This window comes from Puma concolor, chromosome F2 (genome assembly GCF_028749965.1).
Source record: "Puma concolor isolate L17-30 chromosome F2, mPumCon1.1.hap2, whole genome shotgun sequence".
NCBI lineage: Eukaryota > Metazoa > Chordata > Mammalia > Carnivora > Felidae > Puma > Puma concolor.
This window is the reverse complement of record NC_141684.1, coordinates 74,002,959-74,027,607: the sequence shown is the minus strand read 5'-3', so window position 1 is coordinate 74,027,607 and position 24,649 is coordinate 74,002,959. Positions and strand designations below refer to the sequence as shown.

Genomic DNA, 24,649 nt, shown 5'->3' with positions numbered 1-24,649 from the left:
CTCTCTCAAAAATAAATAAATAAACTTAAAAAAAATTTACGACTCAATCACAAGTTAATATTCTACTCTTCGTTTCTACTTGTCTGTAAGAGTTCATTCCTAGGGTTAGTTATACTTCATAACAAATCTGTTGTTTTATAGTTGGCCTTGGCGGAATTATATGAAGATGAAGTGAAATGCAAATCTTCCAAATCTGATAGACCTAATGCTGCAGTCTTTAAAAGCCCACGAACACCACCTCAGAGGTAAGTTTTGTTTTGTTTTTGTCTTGTTTTGGTTTTAAACATTGCATTTCTTTTTAGTTCACCAATCCTCTTATTTTAAATGGCCTTGGGAATTTTTTCTAAAACTATAATTTCTAAAGTACGTATTATTTAGGTAGTATTCCTAGAACAATAATAGAAGGCTAAAACATACTTATGGAAAAATTGTCTTAAAGTCCTGATACTTTGGTAGACATCATAAAGAAATACACACTGAATAGTATTTTTGTTGGACACTGTGGTCCTTTTTGAGTCATAGGACACACTGAGGATATGACAAAAGCTATAGCCCATCTCCCCACAAGATAGCATTTACGCACAATTTTATTAATTGTTTTTAAGGATTTGTGTTTCTGAAAACCCACTCATGGAGTCCCTATATGCCTTCTATCCTCCATTTAAGAACCTAGAACTTCGGGAACCTGTCTGTGCTTTCACGGATGATGACCCATCAAATAAGTGATCTCTTAGACAGTGTTTGCTATTGTTAAACCCCTGAACTAGAAGGAAAACCACTAGATTTAAGAGATGAGAGCCAGGTATACTTCATTACCATGAGTTTTCCTGTTTCTAGCAATGTTTTCATTAATGTCATTTTAATACTGCGAATTTCATCACTGTGGAGAAACTTGGAATTTTTCCATTATATCTCATTCACAGAAGGTCTGTCATTTTACCAGAAATTTAAGACTTCACTAGAAACTATCCTTTCTTTTTTGTTTGTCACTACTCCACATCCTTTTTTCTGTAGGGGAGATAAAAATGATGTACCTTTTTTGGACATGAATGAGAAGAAAGAAAATTTGTCCCCAAACTTTTTATTTTATGAATTTTCAAACCCATAGGTAATCACAAGATTAGTACAATGAATGTATGCTGTATATGCTTTCCCTATATTCCCCGGTTGTTAACATGTTACAGCATTACATCTGTAAAAACACTCTCTTACTCAACTACTTGGAAGCAAATTGCAGCCATCATAACGTTTCATTAGATACTTCAATAGACTGTCCACTAAAAAGAGGCACATACACCTTTATCACCTGGTAACATATCACAGCTGAGAACATGAACAGTAATTTCCTGAAATCCTGTAATGTCTAGTCCATAAATATCTCTTCAAGCCTTTTTTGGATTTAGGATCTAACCAATGGCCATGCCATCCACTTGATTGTGCTGGTTTTGAATCTGAATCCAGAGCATTCTCCTCCTCATCTGTTCATTGTTTGCTCTTAGCTCAGCTGTATAATCCAAAATTCATTACATTGACATTCAAGGTCATTGTTTCTTCACCATTAGATTCTTGTTAAACATATTTGTCAAGGATACTAGTAAGTGATACTGTCTGCCCTGTATTATATCACATCAGGAGCCATATGTAATTTCAGATTTTCTCACTATTGGTGATATGTTCACTTGATAAAGGGGCAGATCACCACATCATTCCGTTGTAAGACACGGTTTTTCTTTTGTACATCGGCAGCTTGGTATCTTGGCACTGTTTGAATATCCTGTCCTTTTCATTTTTGACACGTATATGTGTATGTACATATATATGTAAAATATATATACAATATATTTTAACTTCTTGACTTACACATTCTCCAAAGTTTTGAAAATACTTAAAATATTTAAGTACCAAAGTTTTATTCTTTAACTGTTTGACCATTGTTTCGCCAACTTGAGCGTATTTTGAACAACTTAATTTGTTTACGATATAACAAAATAGTTGACTACTTATAATAAGGTTAGTGTATTAATGTTTTCCTTGCTATTCAAATATAATCATTAAGTTTTTTTTTTTTTTTTAACACTTATTTTTGAGAGACAGAGCATGAGCAGGGGAGGGGCAGAGAGAGAGGGAGACACAGAATCTGAAGCAGGCTCCAGGCTCTGAGCTGTTAGCACAGAGCCCAACACGGGGCTTGAACTCATGGACCCTGAGATCATGACCTGAGCGGAAGTCGGATGCTTAACCGACTAAGCCACCCGGGCGCCCCAAGATTTTTTTTTTCATGTTTATTTATTTTTGAGAGAGCACAAGCAGGTTAGGGGCTGAGAGTGGGAGGCAGTGGTTCCAAACAGGCTCCAGGCTGGACAGCAGCGAGCCTGATGTGGGGCTCGAACTGTGAGATCATGACCTGAGTGGAAGTCAGATGCAAAACCAGTTGAGCTGCCCAGGCACCTGAATCTTTAAGATATTTTAATGAATGGTTTTTTTCTCTTTTATTTTGTCCTGTCTGAAACAGTGTTGCCATTAATAGTTGCAATTTGGTAATGCCATTTTGAAGAACTTTGTGCCTCAGATTTGATCTCTGGAAATATTTACATACCCAAAAGGAGAAGCTGCCCTAAAAGATATTGACTGAGGCTTAAGCTGTGTTTAATCTGCTTAGAATACAATGAAGCAAGTTATTGGCGATCTTTTTTTTTTTTTTTAACTCAGTATGCTATTTCCTAATACTAAGTATATAATTCTTTTCATTCCATCCTCCACATTGACATATACTCAGTTTCATTGCATTTCTGCTGCTTTATTTGGTACAGAAGACCTGCTTATTTTCATGGTTCACTTTCTTGGGCAGAATTGCATATCAAATTATTTCTCTGCTCATTGTCATTTTTAAATCCAGTATATTTTCACTGTCTGGAACTCTGCACGTAATGTGGTCTATGTTTGTAATTTAGGAGAGGAGGGATAGAATCTACAGAACTCAGAAGATAGCCTGACACCAGCTTTAACATATTCGTCTGCAAAAGTTGACATCTAACAGAACCTAAAAACAATGTGCCTCCTTGTTCACACTGGACGACTATGAAATTGGAGTTATTCAAAAATTTGAGAACTTAAAAAAAAGTTCTTTTGAGTCATCAGGCAGTAGTTTTATTTTGAGAATTAAATGGGATAAGTGTTTAAGATGACTAGCACAGTGTTGGAACCTAGCTGGACCTTAAAAGATTATTAGGATACAGGTACCACAAAAGACAAGGGACAGGGTTCCTAAACAAATGGGCACAGAGGAGAAAATGGTAAGTATGATGAGAGGGATCCGAGTAGGAGCTAGCAGAACTTTAGTAGACCAGCTGCAGATAAGGTTGGCTAGATAGAGTGCTTCCTGGCCTTGTGACCTACGCATTCACACACAGCCCCATGCTGCGAAAGGCCCCGTGCTGGGGTTAGTGTTGTGCCGTTACTATATTGAAATTCCTAACAAATTTTGAGCAGAGAGACTCCTTTTCGTTTGGCACTGAGCCCCGCAAATTACATAGCCAGACCTGGATAGAGCCACGTTATGGGCAGACAGCCTTGAATGCCAAAGGGGCTTGTACTTGTGTAGAAGGCAATGGAAAGCCAGCATATGTTTTTTAATGTAAATTTTATGCTAAAAACTGCAACACAGTGAGAAAAGCTTTGTTTCTAGAGACAGATACACCTCAGTTCTAATTTTTTTTCCTCTCTGTTTTAATAAGGTTTTGCCAATGGACAAGTTTTTGAAACTCCCTAAGCCTTAGTTTTCTCTGTAAATCAGAGATAATACCACTGTTATGAGGATTAAATGAGCACATAGTTACTCCTTGATAAGTGTTAGCTATTGTTATATATTTTAGAAAAATAGGACTGGCGATACAGTGTAAAATTAATAGTAATGGGGAGAACAAGATAAGGAGAGAAATTAAGAAGAAAACAGTGACGGTAATCTAAGAAATGTGGCAATAAAAATTTGGACTCAAGTGGCGTCAGTGGAATGGAGGAGAAAGAGTACAATCAGTGTGGGATACTTCCAAAGAATTTACTGTAGAAACATGGTAACGTGGGATATAGGGAGCAACTGAGTAGGAAAGAGACCTACAGGATGTACAGGGAAAAAATGTGACTGTTCATGAGAAGATTTGTGTGCGGAATACAGGTTTAGTTTTGGAGAGATGAATTCGATTCAGTAGGTGCTTTTAAGTTCAGCCCTGGACCCCGTAAGTCACAGGAGGCTAAAAACATACTTGAGAATCGCCTGTAGAAGAGGTCGTTACCTAGGGAAGTGCACAAATGTTTTGATGATCAGAGGAGTTCACGTTTGAGGACAAGAGTCAAGGATATAGGCGTACTTAATTATGAAAGAGGAGAGACGGATGGATTGTGATCTAAATATAAAAGGAAATATAAATAGGGAAATAACATATAATAAGAAAAATAAAATAAGACTTCTGGAAGAAAGGGGAATATCTCTACGACCTTCAGGTAGGCAAAGGTTTCTTAAACAGGAAAGAAAATATTAACCATAAAGGAACTAGTAAATCCTTTCCCATGTCACATTTTTCCCGTAAGGTCTTTGTAACCAGGACTGAGCTAAAAAGGAAATACATAGTTGTGCTTTCCAGAATAGAGACATGGGAAGGAGCTACAACAGGAAATAGCTGCACCAGGCAGCTTTTCTTTTTGTTTTCCTTTCCTCCTTCCTCTTCCTTTCCTTGCGCACAGCTGCCTTAAATCCTCTGCTACCCCACCGTGTACCACCACTCGCCTTAAGAGCCAGCTGTGGCACTGTTCGGCCTTGCCTGATCTATCCGGCCCTCTGAGGATAAGCTTGGCCCCTGAGGCTTCCATTGTCTGCTGCTCTGGGCAGACTCACCTCTGTGCTTGCCTAGTGCCCTAGCAGGATGGGGTCCAGCCCACCGCACCCCTGTCCTCAGCAATCACGAGCTGGTCTTGTGTTCGCAGGGTTCTGATGGTGCCCACCTGTTCTCCAGGTGGATTTTTTCCTTCGCTTACAGTGAATTAAGAGCCATTCTGCCATTCTGTCTTTTCTGTCCCGTTTTCCATATACTAATTTTGCAGAAAGTCTTCTAGAAAGGCTATTCTCAGCCTGCAGTATTGATGTAATTTCCCCTCTTTGTTTTGTGAGTCAGTTCAGGACAGATTTAGAACTGAACATATGAGGTTTGTTATCTTATTCTGGTTGTCTCCATGTTGATATTTCACTGGTTATATTTTCTGATACTCTTGACTGAAAAAAAAATCTTGAAAGATAAAATAGGTAAAATCTTATGTAAAACATGATGTGAATTTTATGTTCCCTAGGACCATTATGAAGTTGGAGTCAGACTAGAAATTAGTCACTATGTAGCTGATACACTGGAAAAATTGTGGTCTACATTATGTACCTTTGATACAGGGAATTATAATTTTTGAATCCAAAAGTCTCTGAGGAATAAATTCCCTGTGTGGGAGTAGGTCCCTTCACTAAGTAGGTCCCTACTGAATGTGGATTCATCAGGGGAAGAGACTTAATTCTGATTGTAAGCGCTGTTTTGCCCACCACACCAAGAGTGCCCACGTTGTGCGAGAGATGCGTTTGCTAAGCACTTACAGAAAGGGGATGGGAGAATTGACAAGCCAGTTCTCGTGTGGGATGTGAATTTGACTGCCATACTCCCCACAAACCCCATCAGGAGAAAGTGTATGAAGCATTTACTATTTCATTCCTTAATCCCATTTTTAAAATTAAGAATTTCCACAGAAGTCATAGAAATGGTTCTTCTTAAACAAAGGTCATGTCCTAAGACTGTAGCTTTTTACTTCAAAGGAGTTTATGTTTGCATTCTGAGTTTTTCTTCATGAACTTTAATGTCGAAAGGTTCTATTCAAGTGAACGTGAATACAGTGGATTACATATAGTTCAACCTTCAACTGGGAAGATTGTGAGTGAACTTTTCAAAGAGGCAAGAGAACATGGGGCTGTCCCTCTGAATGAAGCCACAAGAGCTTCAGGTGATAACAAATCTAAGGTAAGTGCTGAATTTAAAACTGAAATACACTGTTTATATATTTGATCTCGTCTATAGGTTTTTATCTTATTTGGAAGCATTGTTTTCTGACTACATGTTTCTGTTTTAAACATTTGCTCTATTTTTATAAGATTATAATCCATTAATGATTGAAAGTCGCAGCAAGTTTTTACGTTTCTGTGAAACTTGCCTGTTTACCCTTCCTTAAAAAATAATTATAGATTCACATGAATATGCGAAAAGCACACAAAGAGGTTCTACGTGCCTTTCACCCAGTTTCCTCCGGTGGTTCTATCTTACATAATTGTACAGAATCAAAGCCAAGATCTGACGCTGGTACCATGTACATATATAGTTCTGTGTCGTTTTCTCACGTGTAGATTTGTGTAATTGTCAGCCCCGTCAAGGTACCGCTCTGCCATCACGAGGATCTCCCTCATGGCGGACCCCGCTGTGGTCACACCCTCTTCCCATCCCTAACCTCTTGCCACCTAACCCTGTTCTCCAACTCCGTAACGTCGTAACGCTGAGAACGTCATACAAGTGGGATGATACAGTAATAGTATGTGACCTTTTGGGATTAGCTTTTCTTCACTCCGCTCCATGCCCTGGAGATCATCGGAGTTACTGAGCGTCTCAGTACCTGGTTCTCCTTAGTCCAGAGTAGCACTTCATGGTATCGATGTGCCACAGTTGGTCGAACCTTTTGCTTTACTGAGGGACGTTTGAGGTGTTTCCAGTTTGGGACGATTACAGATAAAGCTGCTGTGAGCAGTCGTGTCCACATTCTCGTGTGGATGTCAGTTTTCCTTTCTGTGGGATAAATGCCCAGGAGTCCAGTTGCTGGGTCATAAGGTAAGCGTATGTTTAGTTTCTTAGAAACTGCCGAACTCTTCACAGTGAACGGCAGAGCCAGTTTGTCCATTCTCGCCAGGGTTTGGTATTGTCGCGATTTCAAATTTTAGCCATTGTGGTAAGTGTGTGGTTGTAACTCATTGTGGTTTTCGTTGGCGCTTTCCTAACGGCCAGTGACGTCATTTTGCGTTTTCCTGGTGGCTAGTGGTGTGCAACATCTTTTCATGTGTTTATTTGCCATTATCTTTCCTCTCCCCCACTGCAAAATGACTTTGGCCTCTTTTCATTTTTTTTTTTTCAACGTTTTTTTATTTATTTTTGGGACAGAGAGAGACAGAGCATGAACGGGGGAGGGGCAGAGAGAGAGGGAGACACAGAATCGGAAACAGGCTCCAGGCTCCGAGCCATCAGCCCAGAGCCCGACGCGGGGCTCGAACTCACGGGCCGCGAGATCGTGACCTGGCTGAAGTCGGACGCTCAACCGACTGTGCCACCCAGGCGCCCCGGCCTCTTTTCAAATTGGATTTTTGTTACTGTTGAGTTTTGGAAGTTCTTTAGAGATTTCAATAGGTATGAGTCCTTTGTCAAATATATGCATTCAAATATACATATATATTTTTATATTTACATACATATGTATATGTATTTACATATGTATTTATACTTATGCGTACTTACATACATTTATAAATCTATATCATATATATATATCCGTACATGCGCGTGTATATGTATATGTGTGTATATATATGTATTGGAAGAAAGACTAAGAGAGCGCAAGCTGGGCGGGGCAGAAGAGAGAGCGAAAATCCCAGGCAGGCTCCTTGCTGCCAGCACAGAGCCCCGTGCGGTGCTCAAAGTCATGCCACCCGGAGATCATGTCCTGAACTGAGATCGAGTTGGACACCTAACTGACTGAGCCACCCAGGTGCCCCTGGATCGCAGATATTTTCTTCCAGATGGTAGTCGGGTCTTTTCACCCTCTTATCAGGGCTTGTCACAGAACAGAAGTTTTTAGTTTTGACGAAGTCCGATGTATCTTTTTCTTTTTATGGATTGTTTAGTCTGTAGAAAAGAAAGGAATGTGATCATTAAAAGCGTATTTATGATATGGAAAGTGATTAAAAGGAATGGTATTTTTACTTCGTAAGCCTTCCTCCCTGAAAAATAGAAGACCTTGTGATCAGTGTAATAAAACAAAAAGTACAATCATAGTTGACTGCAACAGTTGAATAAAAGCAGCTTATAAAATAAATATACAGCCTTTCTTCAGAGTAATTTATACCCATTTATAAAATTCTTCCTTAGCTCTGTGAAACTGTTATTTACTTTGTGAAATATGATTTAAACATAATTTTTATAATAAGACATAAAATATGAATGGTGGCTTTTTAAAATCTGTTTGTACTTGAAATTAGATATTTCAGTGTGTAAATACATTAAAAAAATTTTTTTTTAATGTTTATTATTTGAGAAAGAGACAGAGAGCAAGCAGGGGAGGGGCAGAGAGAGAGGGAGACACAGAATCCAAAACAGGCTCCAGGCTCTGAGCTGCCAGCACAGAGCCCGACACGGGGCTCGAACTCACGGACCGCGAGATCGTGACCTGAGCCGAAGTCGGCCGCCAACCGACTGAGCCACCCAGGCGCCCCTGTAAATGCATTTTTAAATTTAAGATTGGTCTAAATTATTTCAACTCAAGTCACTAATGTTTTTAGGGAAGAAACATAGTATCTTACTTGAGTATACTTCTCTGTAACATAAGAGCTTCATTTAAATAAAAAGTTTTCCTCGAAAGTGCAAACCAGTTGGGCTAATTATAACTGATCTAGTTTTAAAATATATATCATACATTATCATAACGTTTTTCACTATAAACCTTAGTGAATTTTTCGCTCATTTGCGGTGTATTTTAGTCATTTACAGGTGGAGGATATAGATTGGGCAATTCCTTTTGTAAGCGGTCTGAATACATCTATGGAGAAAACCAACTGCAAGATGTAGGTATAGTAGCCAAAATGAAAAATTGTAGACATTTGCCTCTAGTTACTGCTGTTTTAAATTTAAAAATTGATAATATAATCTCTTTTCTGTTATTTTTTGAAGCATGGATTTTAAAAGGATCAATGTGTAAGCTTTTAGTCTCACATTTTATATTTTGTATCTCCCTTATGCCTTGTACTTAGATTGTAAATATTTTCTATATGTTGAAAGAATGTATGATTCACTATCAAAATGAGCTTTACGTACATACGATAATAATTACCCTTAGTGGTAGACTGTCAGAATATAGAAATAGCTGAGTTGTAAACAGTCATTCTTTGTTTATGCCTTTTAAAATTTGGAGTTACAATTTCATTTAAATATGTATAGTTTAGCCTTGGAGGGTCATTGGAAATTCTCTCTTGCCCCTTGACATAACTGGTTAAGCCCTATAGCAGACAGGAGTGTGGGTACAGATGAATGAGAAGGGTGGGTGTGGAGTGACAGCTGTATGCTCTCAATCCTTTCATTTGCTCGGTGACCCAGAATAATTGTACTTCAAGGCCAGGGTCTAGCTGTGGGACCTCTGGTATTTCAGCCATTGTTGATTTGTTAAGCTACATACAAATCTGCCTGGCAAACACATGCTTTCATTTATGTCTTTATTTTAACTGTGAATAAAAAATAATAACTCCCATGTTTTAAATAAAGTGGGTGGCTTAATATGTTGTGAAATATCACATTGGAAGCTTAAGATTGTTCAGTAAGATGGATTCTTATATGCCTTTGTCTTTTTTCCTATGCCCAAAAGGTTCAGATTTTGCTTAAACTGTGGAGCAATGGTTTCAGTTTAGATGATGGAGAACTGAGACCTTATCACGACCCACCAAATGCTCAATTTCTGGAGTCTGTTAAAAAAGGGTAAGATGTATGTGTTCTGTTTGTCACTTAGGGTGGGACTTTTTCACGATGCTGGGATGTATTATGTAAGTGGTTGCTGAGGGAAGGGTATCTTTAAATATCTAAAGGGTATCTGTAAGTCTCTGGTTCTTAACTTGCTGGGGAGGGACAGTAGACATTGGCCCCTTCCAAAATCTGATCAAGCTATGGTCCCAGTTCCAGGAAGAAACCTCTTAATGTAATAAGTCAGTGCATTGATTAGCATGCAGCTGTCCATCCACTAAGCCACTCTCCTGCTTACCATTAACAGGATGACTCTCATTGTATGTGTACCTGAAATTCAGCAACTTATATTAACATTTTTAAGGTGGCTTTACTGCTGGCAGAAGATTTCAAAAGGTTAGTTGGGGTAGTGGTTCGTGAAATCAAACCATCTATACGATGCTCTGACCCATCTAACGAACATCATAGCTCACCAGCCCTTCTTGCTAAAGGATGAGGCATCAAGTGATTTTGCTATGATTATGAAAGCTTTTCTGCATCAATGTGATCGTTCCTAAGTAGAAACGCAACTAAACGGAGAAGGTTGGTGAGTAAGTGGGAGATTTAAGTAGCAGGGAAGGGGCTGGAGTAGGAGCTGATGCTCCATCCAGGAACTGAAGCTGGGGCTTTTCCAAGTGATGTAAATACGTCCAAGGAGAGTGGCTGAAGTGGAGTAGAGGTGAAACTCATTGGCGTTGAGGGAGTCGAGAACCTCTATTTTTAGAACACTAATCAGCATGAATTTTGAATTTGAATTCTACAGAGATAATGTTTGGATACCAAAAAGTGCTGTAGGTGATATGCTGAAGTCCTTGAGAAAGGTGGGAAGCTGTCCTAGAAGGCAGTATGTGGCGAGGGTAAATATGAGGAAATAATAGTTTAAGACAGTGCTGTGGACCGGGAGACCTGCAGTCACTGGGAAGAGCTGGGAGCAGCTGGTTAGGGAAAGTGAAGATCTGCTAAGGGAAAATCAACATTGCTGTTGAAATTGATGCTTGTTTCAAGATGGTGGAAGACAAGACCATGCTGGTGTTGGATGTACTATAATGTAGACCAAAACTCATTTATTCTTAAATGAAAATAATCCACAAACTTTATGGACTAATATTCAAGCAGTCGTGGTATCCTGAAAGGAGTTTTAATTTGAAGTAAAATTATGATCAAGAACAGTTTTTAAAAAGACTCCTTGAAAACAGTGATTTGATATGAGATAGTAGTTGGCAACTGTAGAATCACCTTCCTCTTTTTATGACAAATATTTTGTGCCACCACCTTCACTGTCCTCAAAGAAGAACTCACAGATGACATAATCTGCCCCTGCATATTATTTCCCCAAAAAATGATCTAAAATTTACTTTAAATGTATTGAAATAAAGGAAAGTAATTTATCATAAAATTGTACATATTTTAATTTGTAACTGCTTCATCTGACCACACCAGAAGACAAAATTATAGTAGTCAGATAATTCGCACCTATGTGCAGTCTTACACCTCTCAAAGAAAATGTGACCGACATAAACGCAGAATGATGAGGTGTGTGAGTTTGGCAACATAATTACCATCAGTGGCGTTGAAGTCAGGGGCTTGGTAAAGCTCCAAGGAAACCAAAGTGCAGTCTTCTCTGTTTATATGATACACATATTCCTGAAATTTTCGAAGTACATTAATACAATGCTCCCCGCCCCCCAAAAAGTGTCTTGCTTTTTTCTAAGACAGACCCGAAGCCTGAAGTTCTAGACTCGGACGTTACCGACAGTGTTGTCATCCATGTGAGTCTCAGGCAGGGCATTCAGTGATTCTGTGGAACCCAAGACAAGACTTGATTCGGCAAACAGAACCCCTGTGGCAGACCATTCTCATACCTGGGTCCCGACCCTGTACGGCAGCACTCGCGAATCACTCGACAATCAAAGACACCTATCGATTTTTAAACTTCAGCTTCTTCCAGAGAGTTTAGAAGTAAATATCTATATTAACTCTTATGTCCTCATAGGAATTTGCTAGTGTTTATTTAGGGATAAATTGCCAGCTTACAGTTTGGCTTTCTGAATGTTAGAAGCACTCCAGGATCACTGATGACAAAAAGTCCCTGTATTGAGAACCACTAAGGAATAATGTGATACAACTTTTTTACAAATTCTGATTCCAGTATCGTTATCATACGGTGTTACATGCATTTCAGGTGTACGATATAACGATCCAACAATTCCCACATCACCCAGTGCTCAGCACAAGTACAGTCCTTAGCCTCCTCACCTGTTTCACCCATACCCCACCAGCTCCCCTCTGATAACCATCCGTGTGTTCTCTGTAGCTAACCGTCTGTTTCTTGGTTTATCTCTCACTTTTCCTTTGGTTGTTTGTCTTGTTTCTTAAATTCTACATATGAGTGAAGTCATATGGTATTTGTCTTTGAGTATTTCACTTAGCGTAATACTCTGGCTTCTTCCACATCATCGCAAACGGCAAGACTTCGTTCTTTTTTTTTGTTTTTTTTTTTTGGGGGGGGCTGACTAATATTCCATTGGGTATATACAGCACATCTTTATCCATTCATCAGTCAGTGGACACTTGGGCTACTTCCGTGTTTTGGCTACTGTAAATAATGCTGCTATAAATATAGGGGTGGGTGTATCCTTTAGAATTAGTGTTCTTATATTCTTTGCATAAATACCCAGTAGTGCAGTTGCTGGATCACAGGGTAGTTCTATTTTTAATGTTTTGAGGAGCCTCCATACTGTTTTCCAGAGCGGGCGCACCAGTTTGCATTCCCACCAGCAGTGCAAGAGAGTTCCCTTTTTGCCACATCCTGGCCAACACCTGTTGTTTCTTGTGTTTTTTTATTTTAACCATTCTGACAGGTGTGAGGTGAAATACCTCATTGTGAAAGAATTGGAAGATGACACAAAGAAATGGGAAGACCTTCCAGGCTCACGGATTGAAAGAGCAAATACTGTTAAAATGCCTGTCCTACCCAAAGCAAACCATACATTTAACACAATCCCTGTTAAAATACCAACAGTATTTTTCACAGAACCAGAACAAGCAATCCTGAAATGTAAATGGAACCACAAAAGACCCCGAGTAGCCAAAGCAATTTTGAAATAGAAAAGCAAAGCTGGAGGCATCATAATGTGAGGCAGCTTGAAGAAGAAAGGGACTAATCCATCATCGTGGGAATTTCTGTATTATAACTGTTTCCCAGAGTAGCTCGCAACTTGATTGTAATAATGTCAACAGTGTAGATTAGGTTTTTTTTTTAAGTGAACTAAAACCTTTTTCCCTTTTTAAAAGAGAGATTCCCCTGGAGCTTCAGCGGCTGGTTCACGGTGGCCACGTGAATTTGGATATGGAGGACCGTCGGGATCAAGAATACATAAAACCTAGACTGAGGTTTAAGGCTTTCAGTGGAGAAGGACAAAAACTTGGAAGGTAAAATCCTAAAATGAGAAAAATACTTGTCTTTGTCCAGCATGAGTTTTCTTCGAGAATAACAAAAGCAAAACAACCTAGAAAGTAAAAACTAAAACGTGAACTGCGAAGGCCTTGCCGGTAGAATTACATATGCAAATCTAGTGATAATGTTGGTAGCTCATACCTAGATAGCAGTCACCACATCCCTGGCCCAGGAAACACCTTAAAATACATGAAGTCACTTAATCTTCACGACTCTTGGTTATAGAGCCTGTGATGACTTCACCTGCTGCCGCGGCAGTCTACCCAAGGCGACGGGTCTGGGAAGTGGTTGCTCTGTGGGACTCAGACCCCACACTCTGGCTCGAGCTGGTGCTTTTGACCCCTGTGCGGTCCTGCCTCTTTCTGATTACACGGGCACACAAGGGGAGATTGTAAAGGGTTGTTGATCAGATGAGACAGTCGGCATCTTAGGTCTCAGCCGTGAGCTTGCCTGTCCGCCATAAGGCACTGCTAAGCTCTCGCAGCAGGAGCTGTGTGCTGAGGTTGGTTTGTGTTCAGCACATTTAAAGCCACCAAACCCTTTCTTCAAGTTAGGGAAACCCAGCACGGAGAACATTTCACACGACCTGAGCTTGGATTGCAGAAGGAAGGCATTGCTCTGGAGATGTTTCTAAAGAGCCCCTAGGACTTTGGCGCATACGGTTCAGAAACCAATGTGCGTGGCATCTTGTGTGTGTGAGCGGACTCCTTTATGATAGCCGTGGCTTAAGACAATTTTCAGAAATCTTGCGAACTTTGTTGGTAAAAGTCACCCTGTCTTTGTCCACGTATTACGAGTGACACGTAAAATAGTAACACGGGCCTTGTTTCCATCACAGCCTTTTCAGTGCGTCCTTTGTTCCTTTCCACGTGATTCCTTCCCATCCAGGTTCTTTTCCGTGCACACTGGTTCGCTATTCCCCTCGCGTTTCTCAAAATAGGGAAGAATTCACGTCGGTTCTTTATGCTCATCTCTCATACCTTGAGTCTCCCTTTCTGTATCCTTTTCTCCTGACAGACACTGACTTCTGAGACAGGTAGGGAACACAGGGACATGTGTGGCCCTGGCTTCTCTTAGGACCCAAAGCCTTCAGTGCCCACTCACAGATCTGTTTGGAAATTTTCTCCCTTCTCTCTCCTTACCACTAACACGGGTCAGCTTTCTCCTGACGGTTTTCTTCCTCTCTTTTGTTTTTAAAACTGTGACCTTCAGATGTAGCACTCCTCATTTCTTGATGTTTAGTCAGATTCTGATTTTTAATTTAGAACACAGGTAAAATGCCCAGCCATCTCTCTGCTTTGTACATAGTCTTTCTTTTTTATTTAAATTTATGACCAAGAATTAATGTTACAGTGCACACCTTGGTTAGTAGAACAGTAAATCTAGAACTGAAAATGAAGAAAGTAGCATAAAGGGAAAGACAGCTGAGACGAGCCGGTGGTTACAATCGACAGTTTCAACTCATAAAAATAAGGGTGTTATCTCATTGTTGTATCTTACAAAGACCAGTCTTTCTTCTCATAAGGCAATTAGCTAGAGAACATGACCCCCCCAAAGAAAGGAGGTAATGATGACAAAATATATGACAAAAAATACCTGACAAAATGACAAAAATAAGTGGTGATAATGCTGTGTTATTAATCATTAGCCATATTGGTCAGGGTTTTCGAGTGTAGAAAACAGAATCCACTTACTTGCTTAAAAAGGGGCTTCTGACAGAACCCTGGATAGTTTATAGAATTTCTGGAAATAGCAAATCAAGCTTTCCTGGAAGAAACAAATGCAACAGAGAACTTTCTAGAGTGACGACTTCCTGTGTCCCCCTCAGCTGCTCAGTGCCCATGGAAGCTAGGGACCAAACACTGGAACATTCTGTCATGGCTGCTGTAGAAGAATCAAATGCCTCCCAAGACCTTGGGGACCAGAAGAGCTGCAAAACGTTGGCCTCGTAATGCTTACGTTCTCGCTGCGAGGGCGTCTGAGAAATGTAGTCTTCAGAATTTTCAGCTTCTGTGTAGGAAACGACACTAGGAGATTAACATGGTGGTGTGAGCCTCTCGGATGCACATGAATCGAAACGTAGAGTAGTAGAGTATATGTTACGTTCTCAGAAAGTGAAGAACTACATAGGACGTTTCAGAAGGCTTTACGTTAAGAAGTCTGTTAAAATATAAAAGTTCTCTAACAGTTCACCTTTACAGATTCAGAAAGCAACTTTCTAAAATGGCTCATTTCCTAAGAATTCCAGATGACGACTGAACAGAAATCACAAAACAGAGGCAAACAAAACAGAAATGGAAATAAGTCCATTGTTTTCCATAGCCGTCAGTCGAATTGCAGACAGAACGTTACACAAGATAGGGGTGCCTGGGAGCCTCGGTCGGTGGAGCTACCGATTCTTGATTTCAGCTCAGGTCGGGATCCCACGGTTGTGAGTTCAAGCCCCGTGTCGGGCTCCGTGCTGACAACACGGATCCTGCTTTGGATTCTCTCTCCCTCTTTCTCTCTTAAAATAAATAAACTTAAAAATACATATAAGAACATTACACAGATGGAAGCTAACTTAATTTTTTACTGGGATATGACAAATATAGGAAAACCTAAATGCAATAAAAATATTAACCTAGTTCCTTCGTGTAATATCGTAGGAGCAAGCAGATCATAGGTTTGAAGCTACAAATGTACAGTGGCAGAATAAACTGTTTTCCTGCATAAAAATTCGTGAGCTGGAGTAGAACCCAACAAGACCCAGGAAATCACAGAATCGTTTCTGATAAGCAGGGCTAGTAAGTGACCGTCGCTGTAGGTTTGTGAGCTTGTGTGTATGATGATGCAAATCATGATTTGAAGCAAATCTCTCTGCTTAACAACAGTGGCTGCCTGTTCTCATACTGTGCCGTGCAAAAGAACCCACCTGTCACTCACCTGTTCTGAGTTTGGACTTCATCTCGACCCCTGGACCCTAAGGGCTCTGTCCTCTAAAATCTAACAATCCTTCCCTTCCTGCCTTTTCTTCCTTTTCTTATCTCAGCAATTCTGCAGCCCCTTGCCTTGCTGTGCAGCCTGTGGATTTGTCTGCCCCTGTGCAGCCCAGCACTGTCGGGGATGTTCGCACCCCCATGCCGGGCGCCCCCATGCCGGACAGGCAAGCTGCCCGCTCCCACTCTCAGAGGGCTCACCCCAAATGTTTCCTGCCCTCAGCAGACTTTTTTTGCTTCCAGCTTCCCTGAGAAAACGGAGCCTGACCGGAATTAAGTTTCTGAATATATTCCTCTTAGCCTCCAAGTTTAGGAAATCCATGCTTACTGCCCTCTCTTAAGTTAGAAGATGCTTCTCCGCCTGACCAAGAGACTCACTCTCCTTCCAGACAACCTCCGTCCTTCCCTCCAGTTTGCCTGGAGAGTTTGTTTTATCAATTAACTTCCCTCTTTCTCTTCCTTTTCTTTTTAACGTAATACTTGAACCATACAAACAGTGTATCAAAAATGTCATCCTATTTTGATCAGTTGAATGATAAGGAGAATGTTTTAATAAGTAACAAAGAGGTATAACTTTGAAGGCTAAATATTAAAGTTGCCACAACTTTTTTTTTTTTAATTTTTTTTTTTTTACCGTTTATTTATTTTTGAGACAGAGAGAGACAGAGCATGAACAGGGGAGGGGCAGAGAGAGAGGGAGACACAGAATCTGAAACACGCTCCAGGCTCTGAGCTGTCGGCAAAGAGCCTGACGCGGGGCTCGAACTCACGGACCGTGAGATCATGACCTGAGCCGAAGTCGGACGCCCAACCGACCGAGCCACACAGGCGCCCCTGCCACAACTTTTTAAAATGTGTTTTTATACCTTACTAACCAGCTTACTCAGCTAACTATCTTTTGTGGCTTTGAAAATGTCTTTCAATCTCTGTGACTCTGTTTTTTTCCTATAAAGTGATATGGTTGGCCTAAACCTTCTTGTAAATCCATTCCTGTTCTCAAATGTTATTATTCCACATAAATTCATTTTGACATACACACATCTTATAAAGAAATGCATTGAACAGCTTTCCTTACCTAGTTTCCCCACCTGGTACTTTCTTTTTATATTTTGAGAAGAAGCTTATCTGGTCAGAATCTGTTTTTAAAAAAAATTCTTTTAACCTGTTTTGTTTTTGAGAAACAGAGAGCCAGAGTGAGATTGGTGGGGGGGGGGGGGGGAGGCAGGGGGAGGAAGGGCAGAGAGAGAAGGAGACACAGAATCAGAAATAGGCTCTGGGCTCTGAGCTGTCAGCACAGTGCTGGACGCCGGGCTCGAACCCATGAACCGTGAGATCATGACCTGAGCCGAAGTCAGACGCCCAACCGAGTGAGCCACCCAGGCACCACGGTCAGAATCTGGTTTTTTGTTTTTTATGTATGTATGTATTTATTTATTTATTATTTTTGAATGTTTTAATTTATTTTTGAGGGAGAGAGAGACAGAGTGCAAGCTGTGGAGGGGCAGAGAGAGAGGGAGACACAGAACCCGAAGCAGGCTCCAGGCTCTGAGCTGTCAGCACAGAGCCCGACATGGGTCTTGAACCCACGAAGAAGTGTGAGATCATGACCTGAGTCGAAGTCGGACGCTTAACTGACTGAGCCACCCAAGCGCCCCCAGAATCTATTTTAAACAGAAAGCATTAAAGTACAGAAACAGCATCCCAAGCCGACTCTGTGCTGACACAGGGCTCGATCCCACAAGCCGTGAGATCATGACCTGAGCTGAAATCAAGAGTTGGACGCTCAACCAGCTGAGCCACCCAGGCGCCCCACAGAGTTAAGCTGTTGAAAGAGATTGGATAAACCATAAATTAGAATCCTAGGATACACGATAATTTTAGTATAATGAAAGAAGTTGGAGGAATTATGGGAGACCCAAAGGAAGCCGTGTTCTTGCTGGTCCAGATCCCAGGCGGGAAAACTTGAGAGTCAGCTATGGATGTCAGTCGTTATTCCACTGTCTTCACTGTTTCACGTCTTACGTATTCAGACTTGTGTTCTAATTCTTCAATTCTTCCTTCTCAGCCTTACACCTGAAATAGTCAGTACCCCTTCGTCCCCTGAAGAGGAGGATAAGTCCATACTTAACGCCGTTGTTCTCATTGATGATTCAGTGCCAACGACAAAAATTCAGATCAGATTAGCAGATGGGAGTCGTTTGATACAAAGATTCAATAGTACACACAGGTGAGCTCGATCGCAGTTTTACACGTGGTTCCTCATCCAAATAAAACTATGTGACGTGAGCAGAGGAATAGGAAATTCATTAGATACACTTTTTAAGTATGTTTTTGACAGAAGGAAAATAAAAGGATCATAGCTGTGTGAAAGGTCAGTGTTAGAACATCCTCTGTGAACTGCTCACAGACTAATGCAAATTCAGGTTATCTCTCCAAAATAAAATTGTTAAAAGTTGCAGTTTTGCACTGTTGCTAAAACCATATAAGTGGGATCAAATTTGGTTTAATATAGTATATATAGTAAAACTTTATTTGGACTTTACTCATTTAAAAATTATAATTCTGATTGGAGTTAACTTTCTACTTAGCAGATTCTTCATAATATAAATTTGTGGTGTAGATAAAGTATAATTGTGCTATTAACAAGCACTGTCAATAAACTTTTCAATGTCATTTTAACATTCATTTGTACTTTTGTTGTACTCATAAGGTACCATTTTTATTTGTTCATTGATTCCCTCTAAGGGATATATTTATAATCTTAGTTGAGTTACCAGGGATATGTGAAAGTCATTTTTTAAAATGATCCTTATGACTTACACCTTTGGTAGTTTTAAACTCACCTTGACCCAGGCCACTCAAAGTACCTTTTTCTGGGCCGTCTGCTGCTAAGATATTTTATACTCTGAAAAAAGTGTTAATAACACTGTTGACGTTTATTTTATGTATAAAACACCTAAAGATTATCTCTGTTTACAGTTAAAGGAAGTATTAGCTACACTCAGAGTGAATGCTCATGTTTTATCTATAGTCCAAGATAAATCCATCCATTGAAATAATGTACGTTTTTAAAAGCTACAACACATTTAAATAAGGGTTAGGACTTATCGTCGTCTAATTTTAGCTAAAAGCTTACATTAAAATAAAACTTTTAATATCACAAATCATTCTTATCTTATTCCTTCAGGATCCTGGATGTCCGGGACTTTATTATACAGTCCCGTCCTGAATTTGCAACTCTTGACTTTATTCTTGTGACTTCATTTCCAAACAAAGAGCTAACAGATGAAAGCCTGACACTACAAGAAGCAGATATTCTTAATACTGTGATACTCCAGCAGCTAAAATAACATTGCTCCTACCCATGCAATAGCATGTAGGAAAGATAATGTGCCATAATAATAAGGAAAATGCGTATAGCATTAAGAAAACAAACTATTTTTATTATTTATACAGATAAATTTTGGGTTTATTCTCATTCTGTCTTCCAGCCTTAGAATAGATGAATTTGGACGAGGAATAGATTTTGAGAGAAATATGTTTGAGGTTTTAGTTGCAGGGCTGGCTTATGTTGATAGCCTGTAAATGTCCAGGCAAACCAATTTGTTACATGCTCTGTATTAATGTAACAACATTTGTTTGCAGAGAAAATGAACAAAATCCCATTTTGATAAATGCGTTTGGTAAAATTTGCACTAAAGTTGCTGCATTGAGCAACAGCCATCAAGAAATCTTGTGATCAAATAGTTTGAAATTTTTTCTGTGTCATGTACTGAAAAGTATGTGTTCTGATTTTGAAATACGTTGATCATATAATTATTCCTCCTATTAAGATTGTACGCATCCTTTTTACTGATTTAGCTATATTACTGTGTCAAAAAATACAGTTTGGCCTTGTATTTTACAGAACTATGACCATCATAAACCAGAAGCAAAGACATAAAGGCCAGCAGTTCTTGAGAAGATCTGTTAAACAGCACTTTAGAGTAATTACAATCCCTCCCAGAGCCTGTCTTGATCTCATTCATTTATTTATTCAACACATTTTGCTAGGGGACCCACTATATATACTGAACACTGTTCTAAGTGTTCAACCCAGAATGTATTCTACTCCAGGGCACAATGAGTGTACAAATTCAGAAATGTAAATTCCGTCAGCCAGACTGGATCTAAAGAACTACCAGCATAAATATTTGCATTTCTGCCAAAGCCAGCTACTTCCCGAATGAGGTAGGCTACATCAGGAATGATAGAAAAGCTTTTTCTTCTTCCCAGATACCATTTCATCTTTGGTCACCACTCCTGGTTCGTTTTCTGTGGCTGCTGTAACAAATGACTACAGACTTAGTGGCTTCAAATAGCACAGATTTATGATCTTGTAATTCTGTAGGTTGGACGTCCACCATGGGTCTCACTGGCTAAAATAAGGCATTGACAAGGCTGTGTTCCTTTTGAGAGGCTCTAAAGGAGAACCTTTTCCTTATGTTTCCAGCTTCTAGAGGCCACCTGCCTTCCTTGGCCTATGGCCCCCTTTTTACATCTTCAGAGCCAGGAATACTGCCTCTCTGACCCTTCTCTGTCGTTAATTACACCTCGTTAACAACAACTGGGAAGGGTTCTCTGCTTTTAAGGACTCATGTGATTGGATTGGGCCCACCAGATAATTCCGGATTATCTCCCCCCTTATAAGGTCTGTGGTAACCTTAGCGCATCTTTAAAGAGTCCCTTTTCCCACACGAAGTGGCACATCACAGCTTCCCTCTGGAGGCTCCAGGGGCGAGTCTGTTCTCTGCCTCTTCCGAGGCTGCTGGCATCCCTCACTCTGGCTGCGTCCCGCCAATGCCTGCTTCTGTCCTTCGTCCTTTACTACCGACTTTATTTCTCCTCTTTTCCTCTTACAAGGACCCTTGTGACTACCTTTGGTTTACCTAGCGTAATTACCAGAAAAGTCTCATCTCGAGTTGCTTAACTTAACCACATCTGCAAAAATCCTTTTCCCACGTAAGGTAACACATTTATGGGTACGGTGATGGGAACAGGGACGTTTTGGGGGCCGTCCTGACTACCACGGCCCACTCCTGCTTCGAGGATCCATATGCATCCCACAGAGAGTCACCCCTTCCAAAGATGCTCGAAAGTGTCAGCCCATTCCAGCATTGACTTAGACTGCAAAGTCTTACCTGGATCCCACCGGTTCAGAAGTCCCAAGCCTCATTTGAAATCCTCTAAATCAAGTGTGAGTGAGGGTCTGGGCATGATTCCTGGGACACAGTCCTCTCCACCTGTGCACCTGTGAACCTAGAAAAACAGTTATCCGCTCCCAAATAGAATGGTGGGACAGGCAGACAATAGGGTTTATAGGCATCTTTCCTGTTCAGGCAAATGAGAAAAAGAGCCACCCATGCCAGGCAATTTAGAAATGAGCCATGCGCACGCCATTAGGTCTCAAATCCCGGGTGCAGCCTTCTGTGGCCCACAGCACCGTCTAGGCTCGTGGTGTCCTCCCAGAGCCGTCTTTCCTTTCTTGTGAAAGGTGGCACCTGAGCAGTTTTATCAGCTTGTTTCTTACCTGTGGAATTGTGGGAAGTCTGACCGTCTTTCACTTCGTACATCTCCATCCATTTCAACGTAAGAGAGCAGTAGCCGCCCGTATGACATCCGAAGAAACTTGGGGATCTTGCGTGCGTGTTACTAGGGTTCGGTCCAGTAGACCAGAGGCCCCTGCACAGAGCATTCCTAGCTGATCGCGTCTCCCTTTGTGGCTTTTTCTGAGAAGGCCGAGAGGACCGATGGGTCACACCCTTAATATCTTCAAAGAACCTATAGTGTGACAAAAAAAATTCAGGCCTTCCTCAGGTATTAGCAAAAGGTTCCATAGCTGCACCCTCCTCTCTTTCCCCTGAGCCGTCTTTCCCGACAGGGAATCTCTTAAGGCCCTTTGTCATTTCGGTAGACTGAGACTCTGCAAGTCATTTTTGAGTCCTGTTTTCTTTAACACGTATGTCCTCAATTTATCTGGCTCCTCTCACCTCTTTAACTGGCGAGAAGAAAGCAGGCCGCATCTGGCCCACCCTGCTTGGAAATCTCTTCAACCAAACAAGTGTCTTCGGTGTATCCCTTACAACTAATGCTTTCCACACAGCTGCTGACCCCATGTTGCTAAGCTTTTTGCCACTCTCGAACCAGAATCTTTTCCTTCGGTTTCCAACAGCATGTTCCTCATCTCCCAGGAGCCCTCACTGGCAGCACCTTTAATGCCCTTATTTCCTCTAACAGTCTGTTTATGACGGTTTACGTAATCTCCATGGCAGTTTAGGTGTTCTCTACCCTGCCCTTTACCTCCTTCGTGCCCTCATGAGCGTTAACATGCATAGATCCGCTCGCCAACGGCACTCGGGGCCATCTTGCCTCTTTCTGTCATGCTCCTGAAAGCTCTTCCAGCCTCTACCCGCTGCCCGATTGCAAAGCTCCGTCCTCATTTCTGGGTATTTGTTCCAGCGGCGCCCCATTTCCAGGTGTCTGGGAAAGCACTATGCCTACTCACTGCCACGTGACGTGAATGCGCCAATAGGAGACTTGGGATCCACCTGCCTCGGGTGCTCTGGTCGTTTTCGAGGAGGTGAACTGACCCCTGGCAGAGGGCTTCCCCCTGGCAGGGCTGGCAGAAGTTCCACGGATGGAAGTGTTATCTCACCTCCACAGAGAAGCTTGTTCTCAGTGTCACGAGGCACAGTGACGTCATTCCTGAGTCTTCTCAGAGCAAAGGAAGCCATGCTCCTCTCCACTGACTGATAACCGCTTTGGAGAATCTGTGAACAGATGGCAGGCTAAAACGCTTACCAGGAATGAGCTATGGTGTCACAGGAGCAAAATCATCTTCCTTCGGAAGTCATCTGTTGGAACAAATGGACATTTTATATTAAAGGGCATTGCCATATTTTGGATTCACAAAACCCTGTAAAATTGTTTGAAATGTTATTCCTGCAGTTCCTTTTTATCGCGTAGGTCGCGTGCCTGTAGACGCACACACAAAAGCCACTGCCATCTTTATATATGATAGTCTTCGACAATGTAGAAGTTAGGAGGGAGAATTGGGCATTCAGAACAACACTTTCATATATACTACATGGCGTTTTGCTTCCTTAGAGTCATTTCCCCGAATTCTTTTTACTACTGGAGTCACTGTAACCTGTAGGATTTATCATCACCCCCCAAAAAGATGACATTACATCGAGCTGTTAGACAACCGCGTGTGAGGGCAGTTGGTTTGCATGACATATGTAATCAAAGAGTTTAAGTGTCTGCTTTACCAATAAAGAATGTTTTCACTGAAAGTCATTGAAAATCCTTTTCAAAATCTCCTTGATTTGCAGGTTTATTTGAGTGACGTAGATTAAAGCATGAATAGCCTTGCCTGTGCTTTAATTTCCTGTAGTGTATCTTCTTGATTGACAGAGAAGAACTGAATTGTAGCTACGGTATCTCAATTTCCCATTACCGTTTTTGTTTTTATTCCATCAAAATAAAGGTGCGAAATTTTCTGTATGATTTTGTATAAGTCTGTATAATTCTCTGTATAATTTTAAGTATCTTTTAACTCCAAGGAAGTAATTTATAAAAGGAGCCCCAATGCACATGTGTAACTGTGTGTGTGTGTGTGTGTGTGTGTGTGCGCACGTGCACGAGCATAGCACCCAAAAATTAACGGTTAGTATAGATAGCAACATAATCATGTTTAAGGCAACGCCTTTTCCTGCTTTGACCTTCGTGATGGAAGATTGTTTAAAATGAGCACGTGTCGTTTTATGCCTTCACAGTTGCTTTTTGGTTCATATTTCCCGTCTCTGCAGAGTGCACCTTTCCACGTACCTTTTAGAACATTGTTAATTATACAGCGTGTCAGGCCGGAGTTTCCACGTTTAACATCTTGCCCGTTATGTTCATTTCTGTCTGTGTGGGAAAGGCTTGTTTCTTCTAATGTTAGCAGATTTTGTCATTTTTGTCCTAGGATTGGGAATGGTAAGCGTGTAATTTTTAGTGTCCCATCAGAATCTGTGTTGATTAAAAAGTAGCAACTACAAATACTGGAAATATTCAGAACATCAGTAGGCTTGAACGTGAACGCATGAACATAGTTGAATCCGAGTGGAGGTCTTGCTCCCAGCAGCCTGGATTTTTTCGCCAGGTCTGGGCTTCTGAGCGTAGAAGGTAGTAGGGTAGAGTAGCACCTTATAGGAAGAAATGTTCATCCTCAGCGTGGATTTAACAGTCCCTGAGGTGAGGTGATAATTTTTATTAACATAGTAAAATTACATGCAAATAAATGGTTTAGATACGTATATCATAAAATATAACATGAAGGCTGGGTCTTTCTTCCCCCTTGAAAACAC

The 24,649-nt window shown here is 40.8% G+C and overlaps 1 protein-coding gene across 2 annotated transcripts in view; it reads left to right on the top strand.

The window, feature by feature from the left end:
- Positions 1-23,804, top strand: part of UBXN2B (UBX domain protein 2B) — a 28,162-nt gene extending 4,358 nt beyond the window's left edge. For both annotated transcript variants that reach the window (XM_025922957.2, XM_086695739.1), the window contains exons 2-8: positions 142-245; positions 5,894-6,044; positions 8,816-8,899; positions 9,694-9,803; positions 13,119-13,256; positions 18,325-18,486; positions 19,447-23,804. In XM_025922957.2, the coding sequence (XP_025778742.1) occupies positions 142-245; positions 5,894-6,044; positions 8,816-8,899; positions 9,694-9,803; positions 13,119-13,256; positions 18,325-18,486; positions 19,447-19,609 (912 nt within the window). In that variant the 3' untranslated portion in view covers positions 19,610-23,804. The remainder of the gene's footprint in view (positions 1-141; positions 246-5,893; positions 6,045-8,815; positions 8,900-9,693; positions 9,804-13,118; positions 13,257-18,324; positions 18,487-19,446) is intronic.
- The last annotated feature ends 845 nt before the right edge of the window (positions 23,805-24,649 follow it).